Here is a 14,423-nt window from a genome sequence, read left to right as displayed (position 1 = left end):
TGTTTACATGACTTTGTTAATGTTTAATGCTGTCATAAATGGCTTATTGTATATGGGTTGGGTTGGTACTGTATATTGGCTAACGCTGCATTGGCGGTGAATAGATCAATTAATGTGCTGTAAATTCAAATCCAGTTTGAATCATTCTAATAGTAGTATTTTTTAAATGTTTTATGTTGAGGAAGTTTTTTCTGATTAGCTGGAAAGGCTTTCATCAACAAAGTGATGTGGGAGGATCTTAAACTAGTGGCAAGTGGGAACTTGCTTTAGATCAGGTACAGAGACGAAACAAACAGGTGTTGATTAGCCAGTTGACATCCTCTTCTGTTCCCGCCCACCAACAACATCCCACCCTGTAATCTATAATGATAGGAGCTCCGGGGGGAAAGAGACTTTAGGAGATGAGTCGTGACTTTTCCTGGTTGTTTACTTCCCCCCTCACTCTCTTCTAAACACAGACAGGCAGACAGACACAGATAGACAGACAGGCAGACAGACACAGATAGACAGACAGGCAGACAGACACAGATAGACAGACAGACAGACAGACAGACAGACAGACAGACAGACAGGCAGGCAGGCAGGCAGGCAGGCAGGCAGACAGGCAGGCAGGCAGACAGACAGGCAGACAGGCAGACAGGCAGGCAGGCAGGCAGGCAGGCAGGCAGACAGACAGACAGGCAGACAGACAGACAGACAGACAGGCAGACAGACAGACAGACAGGCAGACAGACAGGCAGACAGGCAGACAAGCAGACAGGCAGACAAGCAGACAGGCAGACAGGCAGACAGGCAGACAGGCAGACAGGCAGACAGGCAGACAGGCAGACAGGCAGACAAGCAGACAAGCAGACAGACAGATAGATAGATAATGTAGATAGATAGACAGACAGCAGAATATGTAGAGGGGGAAGTTATATGTTGCTCCTCCTCATCAGACCAGAGAGAGGGGTGGTCTGGACTGTGGTTCCTGTCACGGCTGCAAGGTACCAAAGCCGCTCTTGTGGGACGATGATAAAGCACTTTTCATATTTGTCCACATGCACAGTAAACCTGCACTCCTCAGGCCATTAACAACACACCCAGGGAATGAGTGAGAGAGACAGGAGCTTGAAGTGGAGTGCCAGTTAAGGCCCATACTTAAACAATTATCAAAATATATTCCCTGTTTGAAGACCAATGACAAGTTTCACTAAAACCCAAATGGTTGATGATACCTGAAAAACTGGCAAATTCACTTTTCATGGAAGACTGTCTGAAAGGCAGATTATGATCTTCAAAAACCTTCTGAATGCAGGGTAACTGACAGTATGGATGTAGATTCTAACCTGATGCTCACTTGTTCTTGCAGACGCCAAGAAGCCGAAGCGGGAGGGGAAGAAGAGGGAGCGTACTCTGATGGACTAGTGGTGCATCATGGGAAGCAGGAAGTGAAAGGTGATGCTTATACTGCCCTATCTCAACATGTCCTATTTGTTTGTCCTGTAGGATAGTAGTGATAAAATGTATTTCTTTCCTAATTTCTCATAGGAAAATCTTTTAGGGGATTTAATACTCTTTGTGAATAATGCAAATTAAGCATTTCTTACTAAAATGCTTACCTAATAACATTTTCGAAAAACAAAATCAATTGGATTTTTTTCCATATTACATAACATAATTTTTGTTTGAGTTAACAAAATTATTCTCACTCAAATTAAAAATCCTTTCTTGCATGGCTTGATTTAAAGCGGATTAAAGTTAAAACCTCATGCCTTTACTGGGGTTTTAAAGGTTATTTTGTTGGTACCCTCAACAGCAAAATTGCTAAAAACCTTTGTAACCATTTTTGAGGGCATACATTATTAACATGAAACATAAGTACTCATTGATGTAAAGGAAATTCCTTTCAAAAGTTATCTACAGTGAAAGATGTAAACTATTGTCAGATGACTGTATAAATTAGCTACTGTACTGTACACGTGTTAGTGTGTAAGATATTGTGTCCAGTATTAGTTCTTCCTGTTATTATACCTCACTTTGTAGTTCCCTTGCTCTCCAGTTGAACTCTGAGTAAAACTGTTATTGTAGTTTCCAACTGGAGTTGACCTGTCCTAATTATCGTTTACATTTTAAAAAATAAAGTTTGAAATTATGTCCAAATATGTGTGATGTTTACTCACCCTGATTGAAATAATTGCATGTTTATATGAAATGATGGAAGCTTAACAATTTCGACCTAACAAGTGATACATTTCTCCACACCACTATCATTTCCATAATCTGGACACAAAATGCCATGAAACACTTTTCATACATTTTATTTGAATTGATTTAAAAAATCAATATGGCACAATAAATCCACTGAATATGGTTAATATTTTACAGCTTCATAAGTGGCCAGTGATATTAACACTCAGGTTCATTGTCCAGAACAATTAAACAATCAACTAATGGCGCAAAGGAAATCATTAACATTATTACTGTACATTAGGGGTGAGGGAGTATCATATTAGGATGAGGGAGGGTGAGAAGGGAACATTCAGATAGCTATTAAACACGTGTAGACCTATATACATTTCAACTGTACCTCATCCAAATTACATATAATGTATACTATAGAGATATATACAATTCAAACAATACGTTTTTAACAGACAATATATCAACCGTATTAGGAGCCATGAGCCACAGTGGATGAGCGCACAATAATACGATTTACATACTGACGCAACTGAAAAATGAACACCCAGTAAACTCGAAGAAAATAAAGGAGCTATCTAGAACCTAAAAGGGTTCTTCGGCTGTCCCCATAGGATAACAATTTTAAGAACTATTTTTGGTTCCAGATAGAACCCTTTTGGGTTTCATGTAGGTCCCTTTCCACAGAGGGTTCTACGTGGAACCAAAAAAGGTTCTCCCTGGAACTAAAAAGGGTTCTCCTATGGGGACAGCTGAATAACCCTTTTGGAAGAGAGTACAATTTATATACATTTCCCACACTGCAGGTTGTTATCATTTGTATTCCATTTGTCCGTTTGAAGAGACATTCCAGTGAAGTCACACCTACAATGGTTCAAAATGGTTAATTCCCTCGAGACAAGACTTTGAATATGTTTCAATAACAATTCCCCCAGATATCTGGAAGACGTCCAGACGTTTCCAATACTACACTGCAAGTTGTAGCAGCTGGTCTCACAGTTTCTCCCTACGGTCAGTCTGTGTCCCTTTTCGCTCATCACTCATTTACAAGTTGAGACAAAATGGATGCCGAACACAAATCCCTCTTGGCTGATCATCAGCACTTCATTGTTTGTCAGTAATAGATTTTTTTCTCTACAGATACAGCAGGTTACCAATTGATTCTCCTCTTCGACTGATCGGCAGTCTCACAAAGCCCAAACATGGGACAGAGTTAGAAAAAAACAAGCGGGACAGTTGAGTCTACTTTAGTTCAGTTTCAAATGTCAAAAGGCAGTGGTCCGTTCTCTAGAAATCATTTTCTCAGAATTGCGTTTGTTTTTCTCATCCACTTCTTTCCCACCATATTATTGTCACTCCAATAAACACATGTTCAGTCTGGATGCAGTACTCACCTAACACATACTGTTACACTGTTCAATTCTATATTTTGTACAACAATATAATAGATATAGCTTTATAAAATGTGATACAAAATGTACAGTATGATGATCATATGTGTTTAGGCAAAAATAAATGTTTGTCTTGTATCTTTATCTTTCAGAGTGTCTTCAGAAGCCACTTGCTTTTGAGACACTTTTCATACGGGGAATGTGAGGACAGAAACAACATCGTTTGTTGAATCCTTTAGTGTTTCCTGCCCCCCTGAATGCAATGTGTGGCTTGTGTTTCTATGGGGTTGTCTTTATTTACAGATGCCACTTGGTGCTTTGACATGCTAAGGTTCTCTTATAAATCAAAGCATGTACCCACCCACACATTCTATTGTACACTGACACATGCAGACAGACAGACAGACAGACGCACACACACACACACACACACACACACACACACACACACACACACACACACACACACACACACACACACACACACACACACACACACACACACAGTCTTGCACAGCTAACCTTGTGGGACATACAATTCAGTCCCATTCAAAATCCTATTTTCCCTAACCCCTAACCCCAAACATAACCCTAACCCTAACCTTAACCCAAAAACCTAACCCTAAACCTAACCCTAGCTCCTAACCCTAACCCTAAAACTAACCCTATCTCCTAACCCTAACCCTAAACCTAATTCTAACCCTAACACTAATTCTACCCTTAACCCTAAACCCCCTAGAAATAGCATTTGACCTTGTGGGGACCAACAAAATGTCCCCAGTTGGTCAAATGTTTCTTGGTTTACTATTCTTGTGGGGAGTTCTGGTCCCCAAAAGTAGTTAAACACATCCACACACACACACACACACACACACACACACACACACACACACACACACACACACACACACACACACACACACACACACATATAGGATATATGGATACAGACAGCTCAAGAGGTATGTTTAGATATGCAGAAAAATAGACACATTTTGACATAGAATTAAGCATACTGATTATGGCTCTAGATTGCAGAAAAAAGCTGTTTCAGGTGTTTGAAAAATGCCAAATTCTCTAACTTCCGGACAGGAGGCATAGCCCCCCTCATGACCACCCCCCTGCCAACCTGACATACTTTGTGCCCCCTCAGATTCTACACACACACACACACACGCTAAAGAACCCTCCAAACCTCCAGGGATGAAATAGATACATGTTTTCCCCCTTTTACTGAACCTGTGCCTTCCACGACCACAATGAAGAAGGAGAAGATACATCTATTAGGCTTTAGAAGATCTTGTGCTTTTCTACATCCATGACTGTCACCTTAAATTGCACCACCATCTAACAAAGATTTAATCAACTGAAAATATAAGACATCAATTTAAATATCAATGAGCAATTATAAGAATGGGTAATAAGTAATAAGGCACTTGAAATTGCTCAGTATACAATGTGCCGATATATTGTCTGTTTCAGATACACTTCACATACCACATCGCCTTGGAAACATGGCTATAAGTGGCAGAAGTAGCCCAACTATCTCAACTGGAAACAGAGACTCAGGATGCTCCCATCTCAATGGGCAACTACCCTCTGCTCAAGAACAGACCAAACAACACAGAAACAATGTAAATAAATACTCTTTCACACTTTTGTCAAGTACACTATCAAAACAACACAATTATAGCTAACTAACTAACTAACTAACTAACTACTAAACCAAAAAATCCAAAACATCAACCACAGTCATACATTTAGGGAGAAATAAATCTCCCTAAAAACGTGTAGCCCTTTGAAACAAGCCGTGTGAAGAGGAGCCCATCTAGCTCAGACGGCACATGATGATCTGTTGACGCCATCGAGACAATGTTTATGTGATGACAGGGAATTATAACAGTGGAATGAGGCGTCATTGTACGTCGACAAGTGAATCCACTCGATGAAAAATACACCCCACCACATGGACAGAGAGCTATGTCCTGTTGTTACATTATGGTAATAAAAAGTCTAGCCAAAATCCATCTGAGAGTTACTGTTCTCCATCATTTTGTTTCCATCATTCTCTAGACTATACAGTAGTGTGTGATTCCTGAAGGATGGGTCATTTATTTTGTGGAAACCTTTGGCTGACCCTGTCTGAAATGGCTGACAGTATCCAAACATGGTACCTAAGATGTGAGAGCGTGTTGTGTATCCTGTGGACGACAGGCCGCCTTTCTGCAACTGTGACTACAAAGGCGGGCTTATCGGGCCGTACAAAGTGGACACCGCAGGATTTATTTTGTCCTATTAGTCAAACAATATGCTGTTGACGGGTGAGGAGTGCTAAAGGGGTGTGAGCTTTCCACTGTGTCTGAAAGCAGCTGAAAGAACATTCCGCTGAGACGCAGTGAGTGACAGCCATCTTGTCTGGGGGCGGTGAACCCCATCCATCCATAGGTGATAAATGGCTGTCACTTTCCATCATACACCCTGATAACTGTTCTCAAAAAAGACCCAGACCACCAGTTGTGTTGGAGAGCACTTACTTTCTTGCTGGTATCACTCAAACAACAGTTTAGCCTGAGATGAATCAGACATTCCGTTCTGGGAAGCTAGGAGGCTCTTAGCAACACCAACCACTGAGACGTGTGACAGATGACACCCAGACATGGGTCCACTTATCAACCTGACGGATGGCTGGATTGTGAACTTGGATGGATGCCTCGCGCACACTGCTGGGCTCGTGCAGTCAAACAGATTGACTGAATTATACGTGCCAGGCTTCCAGAGGATAACCTGCATTTAAATAAGGAAGATTGCAAGGATTCAGATGATGTTCATCCTCTTGCACTTCCTTTGCCATCACTATTTCCATTAAAAGCAGAATTTATTAATAATTACTCATGACCTCAATTTTGTGTTATTTTGATGCCTCTAGTGAATTTGCAGTAGGTTGCGTTGTCTTTTATCTTTATAATATTGCGGGCGATGTTATTCATAACAGTGTCATTAAGGGGGAGGAGACACTGGGGGACAATGTCAGAGAGAGAGAGAGAGACCGAGAGAGAGAGAGAGAGAGGGGGGGGGGGAGAGAGAGAGAGAGAGAGAGAGAGAGAGAGAGAGAGAGAGAGAGAGAGGAGAGAGAAAGAAGAGAGAGAGAGAGAGGGGGAGAGAGAGAGAAAAAGAGCGAGAGAGAGAGAAAGAGGGGGAGAGAGAGAGAGAACGAACGAGAGAGAGAGAGAAAGAGAGAGAGAGAGAGAGAGAGAGAGAGAGAGAGGGTGAGGGAGGGGAGGGAGATAGGGATAGTAAATGCCTTTAAACAATGTCCTGATATAGGGGACGTCACAGTCACACATAACGGGATCAGGAGCGAGTGGGACACTAAGTGGTATGGGAGGGGAGGGGCTGTGTAAACCCAGCGTGTAATGGCCAATCTTTAATCTCCAGTAGGTGTTCCACATCATTTTATAATCTGATCAGGCTCATGGTGAGTTTCCATTATAGGCCTGTCCCATATCTCTCTTTTAGGAGACTGCCTTAAAGGGCTGCTCAATGCGGGTGTAATGTCTGTTAAGCCCCCCTAGCAACCAACTTGGCGACCATCCCATGGCTGCTTTATAATCATTAATTAAATTGGAATTCATTAGCATGTTACAGATAAATGGACTGTGTTGGAGATTAGCATTCGGTGTGGACGAAATGCATGGAAACGAACAGTATGGCACAAAAACATGGGAATTCTAGTATCGCATTATTTCTAAAGTCATTAGACTGTGATCACAGTAAAACTAACATACATAAACAATACATACAACTTAATCTATATTAATGTGATGAAATACACACACACACACACACACACACACACACACACACACACACACACACACACACACACACACACACACACACACACACACACACACACACACACACACACACACACACACACACACACACACACACACGTAGATGAATTACTATATCTAACATCAAGTAGCCCTTATAATTCACAAGGCCATGGCCTGTGATTATTAGTGTTTAACAACAGAAACACACTGAAATAACCTCTAAATCTCCACGATATGACACTCTATCAATCACTCTACAACCTTGGTAACCCCTACCAAACGAATACAAACCACCTCTGACGACAGCAAGACAAAAATACAATCCTCTTCAATCTTTCGCTTCATTATCGGTCAGGACTGACATACAACAGGTGGGTGGCTCTTGCTGTAACATCTGCAACATAGCGGGATCAAATTATGTTGAGTATCCCCATGCCTGTGTCACAGAAACCAATCTCAGAGGAATGTCCCAACTCATCCCTGGAAAAGCACAAGATCCCTTCCTGTAGAATCTAATAGGCGTTTGGCTCCAAGCCCCTGCCAACTGCCACCCTCTGAATTAATTTACAAGCTCCAAGCATCAATACACTTTTAGAAAAAAGGGTTCCAAAAGGGTTCTGCGGTTGTCCCTATAGAAGAACCCTTTTTAGTTCCAGGCAAAACCCTTTTTGGTTATAGGTAGAACTCTCTGTGGAAAGTGTTCTACATGGAATTCAAAAGGGGTTCTTCAAAGGGTTCTCCTATGGGGACAACCGAATAACCCTTTTTGGTTCTAGATAGCACCTTTTTTTCTAAGAGTGTAGACAATCTGACAGAAAAAATATCTTAATATACGATCAAATAAACATAAAACTCGTCATGAAATGTAAGCGATAAAATCGCTATCATCTAAAATGATGTGGAAAACAAATGACAAGCAAAATAACGTACTTGAACAATGCCTTTTTGGATGTATTTTTACATTATCTATTTATTTGTTTAGTTATGACCTTTTTTTACCTTTTTCTTCGGTGGAAAGAATATACTTTTTCACAGCAAGCACCCTAACCTCCGTCCTACATTGTGGTGGGTGGTGACCCTGGTCAGCCCTGGTCTCTGTCCTGCTATGCCCTTCAGGGGCCTCTTATGGTCCATCGCTGGAGATAGGAGGGCTCCCAGCCATGTTACTCAATCGTATATGAACATGCCAGAGAGGCAATTTAGACAAGCTGCTCCGCTTCATATGTCTCCAACACAGAGTGCCACTGGAATACAGAAACAGCTTGTAGGATGTACTGTATGTCCTTGTGCTGTCGTTTCTGGCGGATATCTCCACTGAAACTGTGTGATGGATCATTCTGTCACGCTCAGACAGATGCGCACACACACACACACACACACTAACACACATTTACATTTTGCGTATACATTGATATGTACAGGTTTCTTTTTTTTTTTACACTGAATTTCAAACGGGAGGTTTGTGCATTCAGTCAGCCCTATTTTCCCTTAGCATTGGCATTGTGCAGTGCAGAGCTCTCTATCCTTTTCATGTTCTGTCTATTTGTTCTTCTGGCTGTGTGCTTCTTTGTAAGTCTTATGTCTCAACAGTTGCATCACAAATCTCATACATCAGAGTCAAACCCAACATGGCTGCAGGATACGTGTTGTCTTATGAGCCGTAGAGTTGAAACAAAGAAAAGGAACCGCATCATAAACCTCTCTCACACACACACGCACACGTGCACGCATGCACATACACACATACACTCGCAGCCATATTCATCTAGCTGACCTAATGTTTTTGTATTGGCAGAGGAGGAGATGTTTGAATGTCTTTTTGAAAGTGACATTGCAGAGGGCATAGCAGGCGGGGTTGATGGTGCTGTTGATATAGCACAGCCAGTAGCCGATAGTCCAGACCGTGCTGGGGATGCAGCTGGAGCAGAAGGTGTTGATGAGGACCATGACATTGTAAGGGGTCCAGGTGGCCACGAAGGCCACTAGGATGGCCATGATGGTACGGGTCACCTTCTTCTCCCGAGACGGTGGCGCTTTCTTCTTTTTGGGCGGCTGCTTGGTCATCTTCACTATTTTCCGTGCCACGTGGTTCTGCTTCTCCGTGGCAGGGACGATCTCCACCGTGGCGTTGGAGGGCGTGTAACAGTCCCCCTTGGGAGAATTGGTCTTAATCTTGATGCAGGTGAGTTTGGAGCCGCCTGCCTTGGCCCGGTGGCGGGTTGGCTGCTGAACGAGCTCGGCGTTGCAGTTTGCTCTGGATGGCACCACTTCCTCGTCTTTGTGGTTGGACGCAGCTGCACTGCCAGATGTCGAGTCGTTGGAGCTCTCTTTCTCCTCTCCGTGGGCACAGTTCTCCCTGCCCCCATCCTCTCCCTCCATCTCCCCCTCTCCACCCGTGGTGGACGGGCCCTTGCCGTTCTGCAGTTTTCCGTCGTGCTGGTTGGCCACGTCATCTGTGGCCTGGGTCCTGCCCTGCTCTGTGTCCTCTGCTGTCATGTTGTTGTTGATGGGCTTGGCAGTATTACTGCCCCTTGCCTGCTCGGTGGACAGGGCCTCTGGGTTGGGCCCTGACGGCTTCCTGGTCTCCTTCTTCACCCGGCTTTTACTGGCTATAGAGATCTGTATGTAGAGAATGACCATGATGATAACAGGCAGGTAGAAGGCTGCGATGGCCGTGCCGAAGGTGACTGCTGCATTAGAGAAGAACTGAATGTAACACTCCCTCTCAGGCACTGTCCGCCCGCCCACGATGAACTGCCAGAAAAGGATGGCCGGGGCCCACAGAATGAAGGAGAGGACCCAGGCAGCAGCAATCATCATCCCTGCCATCTTGGTGGTCCTTTTGACAGGGTAGCTGAGGGGCTTTGTGACGCAGAAGTATCTGTCAAAACTGATGATGAGTAGGTTCATGACAGATGCGTTACTCACCACATAGTCCAAGGCTAACCACAGATCACACACCACAGGCCCTAAGGGCCAGTAGCCAATCACTATGTAAACTGTGTACAAGTTCATGGAACACAGCCCGATGATTAGGTCAGCACATGCAAGGCTGAATAAAAAGTAGTTGTTGACAGTCTGTAGGTTCCTATTAACCTTAATGGAAAGCATGACCAGGATATTTCCAATAACGGTGACCAGGCTGAGGGACCCAGCCACCAATACAATGAACACCACCTCTACAGTCTTGTATGGGCTTTCGGGTTCAATGACAGGCCCTGCGTCATTGCCTTCAGAGGCATTCCAGTAGGTGAAGTTGGTGAAATTGAACATCTCCATTGCATCTGGTCTTGGGGATGTTCTTCTATTCAGTTGGAATTTAAGCTTTGAATCACCTTTGCAACTATGGAGGGAAACAGAGGAAAACAATGGATTAGATAATTAAGTAGCCTACATGCATGCATCATCATTCTAATTCGGGGAAACTACTGCAAACTAGGGATACTTCCACACATATAATATCATGAACATGTATCATTATTTAATAATAATTACTGTGTGCGACAAGGTGATTAGCGGAGATGTGCTACGAAAAACAAACGTATTTACAAACAACGACAAGGACTAATGAGATTTTCAAGTTAAAACATGACATTTGTCAACTTACTGGTGGTGTATTGCTGCTCAAAACAGGCCTGGTAAACAAAAACTATTGTATCCTACATGGGAGGAGATACTTTCAAAAGGACAACAAGACAACCAGAACTTTGAGAGGAAGCCACATACTGACAACAGTTACAAGATAAGACCCTTTTTGTCTCAACAAAAGAAAACAACACCGCAAGTGAGATGTATTACCTCCTATTGTTTACAAAAAAGCAATTGAATTGACAGACCAAGACATTTTTCTCTTGTGGTGTGCAACGACATCTATCACTGGTAGGCTATGATTCAGTGTAGGCCTAACAGCGCCGTGCAGACATTAGCAGGAGCTCCCCTCATCTACAGTAGCAATACACTCTCTTACTATGTTCTTCCTTCCACCATTTCACTTGATGTTTTCACCCTGCACCTGATGAGCTGTGTGTGTTTCTGGCAGGTGAGAGCTGGTAGGATTATATCTAGCTGTGTTTGGGGATGGGCTCTGCAGCTCAAAGAAAATACAAATTGATCCATGTGTTTCCAGTCCCCTAGTATTTTACCTTGTTTCCTGGCATGTAGTCTCACAGTAAAGTGTTTGGAGGGAACGTGCTCTCAGAGGGAGGCTCTGCATGTTTGCTACATCTCTGACAGTTTAATAATGGTTCAACTGATGGGCAGGGAGATCTCATTTGGTGTACAGCATCTGACTGAGTAACACAGATTATCTCTGTGTAATTTGTCACTTTGAGTAGTTGTTTTGTGATACTGGATCGTTCAGCGACCTGTTTGACTGTCACCATGCACAATTGATTGATCTGAATGGGCCTAAATGAGGAGATATTGGCTGACAGCTCACTAACTGACACTGAACAGCTCCTTCTTTCTTAGGTCCTGCTTTTAGGCTTATGCCCCTTAACAGTTGATCACAGCCTCTGAATAACTAGAGATACAGTAATTTACTTATCTTCTCTGCCAGAAATCCCTAATCATTGCATTAGGCACAGAGCTAAACTGGACTAATCCCCATCAAATGTTTTAGTCCACCAATGTATATGTTAAAACATCCAACAATACAAACAGGACACACTTGTGGCTCACTATAGAGAAGTGGATTAAAGAAAGGAAATGGATGATTCAGTGAGGATGGACTGAGGATGGGGGGAGGCAGTAAGTCCCTCGGCACATCTTTGTCCACCTCCAGCTAACATAAGCCTCGTCCCACAACTGAAATCTCTGCTGTAACAGTCAAATCTTTGCCCTTCCGGAATCAAACAGAGACAGTCACAAATCCCCTCTCTGTAGAACCATGGCACATAAATGTTGCTTAAGGGCATCTAGAGAAAGTATTATTCTACATGTCTCCTCACCTTGTCATGGTGACATCACCCTGCTGAAGACATTTCATTCACACGCTAGGGAGCCCAGCCAGTCAGTGTTTGACATTTCCCTTGAGAGGATGGGAAACAGATGCCTCATGCTGGCCCGGGGCTGCAGTCCGGCTGCTCATTTGACTAAATGGGTAACACTTTATTTGGATAGTCCATCTGTAGATGCTCTACAGGCTATCAGTAACATTTCAACTAACCCTAACCCTAGCCCTAACCCTAACCTTAAACCTTATCCTAACCCTAAACTTAAGCCTTTCCCTAACCCTTATTCTAAACCTAACCCTAACACTAACCTTAGCAAGCAGTTGCTTATCAACAGATAATTTGTTGATAGTATGACCATCTGTAAAGCATCTGGACTATCCAAATAAAGTGTGATCGATATGGTGTTCAACAAGTAAAATATATTTTTCTCAAAATGGTAGGTGTCAAAATTATTGACACCCCTAAAGATTCTTATAAATAAAGTAGTCAAAAGTTAAGTATTTGTTCCCATATTCATAGCACACAATGACTACATGAAGCTTGTGACTACAAAGTTGTTGGATGCATTTGCTGTTTGTTTTGGTTGTGTTTCAGATGATTTTGTGCCCAATAGAAATGAATGGTAAATAATGTATTGTGTCTTTTTGGAGTCACTTTCATAGTCACTTCTACATGAATGTGGATGCTATCATGATTACGGATAATCCTGAATGAATCGTGAATAATGATGAGTGAGAAAGTTACAGAGGGTCAAAGATCATACCCCTAAGACATGTGTCTTGCCCAACTCACGCCTCCCCCTTGAGCTTAATGAGCTGGCCGAAGTTATCCCTGCTTCAGGACTATTACCCACTGGTGTTTCCCTTCCAGCCCAGTCCCGATCCCAGCAACCCGCTGATACCACCGGTGTAGAGATCGGTGGCCGACAGCTGGAGTGGAAGAAACCTTTTTATTAAAAACCACTCAGCGGGGTGTCCAGCTCAGGGGTAGGGCGACCCGTAGTTCATCAGGCTCTCCCAGGACTATAAGACCAGGGGAACTATAAGACCAGGGGAACTATAAGACCAGGGGAACTAATAATAATATGCCATTTAGCAGACGCTTTTATCCAAAGCGACTTACAGTCATGCGTGCATACATTTTTGTGTATGGGTGGTCCCAGGGATCGAACCCACTACCTTGGCATTACAAGCGCCGTGCTCTACCAGTTGAGCTATAAGACTAGGGGAACTATAAGACCAGGGGAACTATAAGACCAGGGGAACTATAAGACCAGGGGAACTATAAGACCAGGGGAACTATAAGACCAGGGGAACTATAAGACCAGGGGAACTATAAGACCAGGGGAACTATAAGACCAGGGGAACTAGAGTGGTGACTTTCTCCGCTCTGCAACTGTTATTATTAAATACATATATAGTTTTACACACACTTGTGCGCATCACAAACCCTTCGCCTGTGGACCTGGAGTTACTCACCGTAATGGGACCTAGTGTCCCACGAGACGAAAAGGTAGTCACCGTGTCATGCCTTAGTCTAACATCCTAAAAACTGTAAGTCGCTCTGGATAAGAGCGTCTGCTAAATGACTAAAATGTCAATGTCAATGTAAATGTAAAAGAATGGAGGCTTACCTCTAACTGATGTCTTTGAAGAATTCAGAAAAAAGCATCAACAACAGTGTTATGAAAAGTGGAAAAAAAAAACAACAGTAAATAATATAGAAAATAAATCCTCAAAAAGAGAGAGGTCCAAATAATAGGCTCTCTGAAACAGAAAAAGTAGACCCCTTCTAACCTGCAAGCTTTATAAACTGTCAATCCTCCCTTACACACTCCTCCCCACAAACCGGTTACATCAGATTCATACAATACTGTAATTTCCCCTCATTCAATCACTCCCTTAAAACTGGTTACATCTGGTCCATAATGGACTCCCCAAGCCCCCAGTCCTCGCTGTTATTGACATCTTCCAGAAGGATGTCAAAGAAGTGGGTTAGTGGAAGTTCAAGTTTCACCGCACATCCCTCCCATTCTGGTAATTCCCCCGGCTCTACAT

At 43.0% G+C, this 14,423-nt stretch overlaps 2 protein-coding genes across 2 annotated transcripts in view; one reads left to right on the top strand and one right to left on the bottom strand.

Moving 5' to 3' along the window:
- Nucleotides 1-2,139, top strand: part of LOC311128736 (pleiotrophin-A-like) — a 44,393-nt gene extending 42,254 nt beyond the window's left edge. Inside the window, exon 5 of the mRNA XM_084160984.1 lies at nt 1,352-2,139. Coding sequence (XP_084017110.1) covers nt 1,352-1,407 — 56 coding nt within the window. The 3' untranslated portion in view covers nt 1,408-2,139. The remainder of the gene's footprint in view (nt 1-1,351) is intronic.
- A 5,263-nt stretch (nt 2,140-7,402) lies between these two features.
- LOC311129611 (muscarinic acetylcholine receptor M2-like) lies at nt 7,403-14,115 on the bottom strand. Its single transcript, XM_084161952.1, has 2 exons — nt 14,000-14,115; nt 7,403-10,754 (listed from the first exon to the last, which is right to left on the bottom strand). Exon 2 carries the CDS (start codon nt 10,688-10,690, stop codon nt 9,173-9,175), a length of 1,518 nt encoding a protein of 505 aa, XP_084018078.1. The 5' UTR covers nt 10,691-10,754; nt 14,000-14,115; the 3' UTR covers nt 7,403-9,172.
- Between the last annotated feature and the right edge of the window lie 308 nt (nt 14,116-14,423).

This window comes from Coregonus lavaretus, assembly GCF_964263955.1.
Source record: "Coregonus lavaretus genome assembly, chromosome: 5".
In the NCBI taxonomy this organism is placed as follows: domain Eukaryota; kingdom Metazoa; phylum Chordata; class Actinopteri; order Salmoniformes; family Salmonidae; genus Coregonus; species Coregonus lavaretus.
Note: the sequence above shows the minus strand (reverse complement) of the source record. Positions and strands in the feature narration are given on the sequence as shown.

What these genes read in the sequence shown, in the direction of transcription:
- LOC311129611 (XM_084161952.1), bottom strand. Translation starts at nt 10,690, where the DNA reads ATGGAGATGTTCAATTTCACCAACTTCACCTACTGGAATGCCTCTGAA.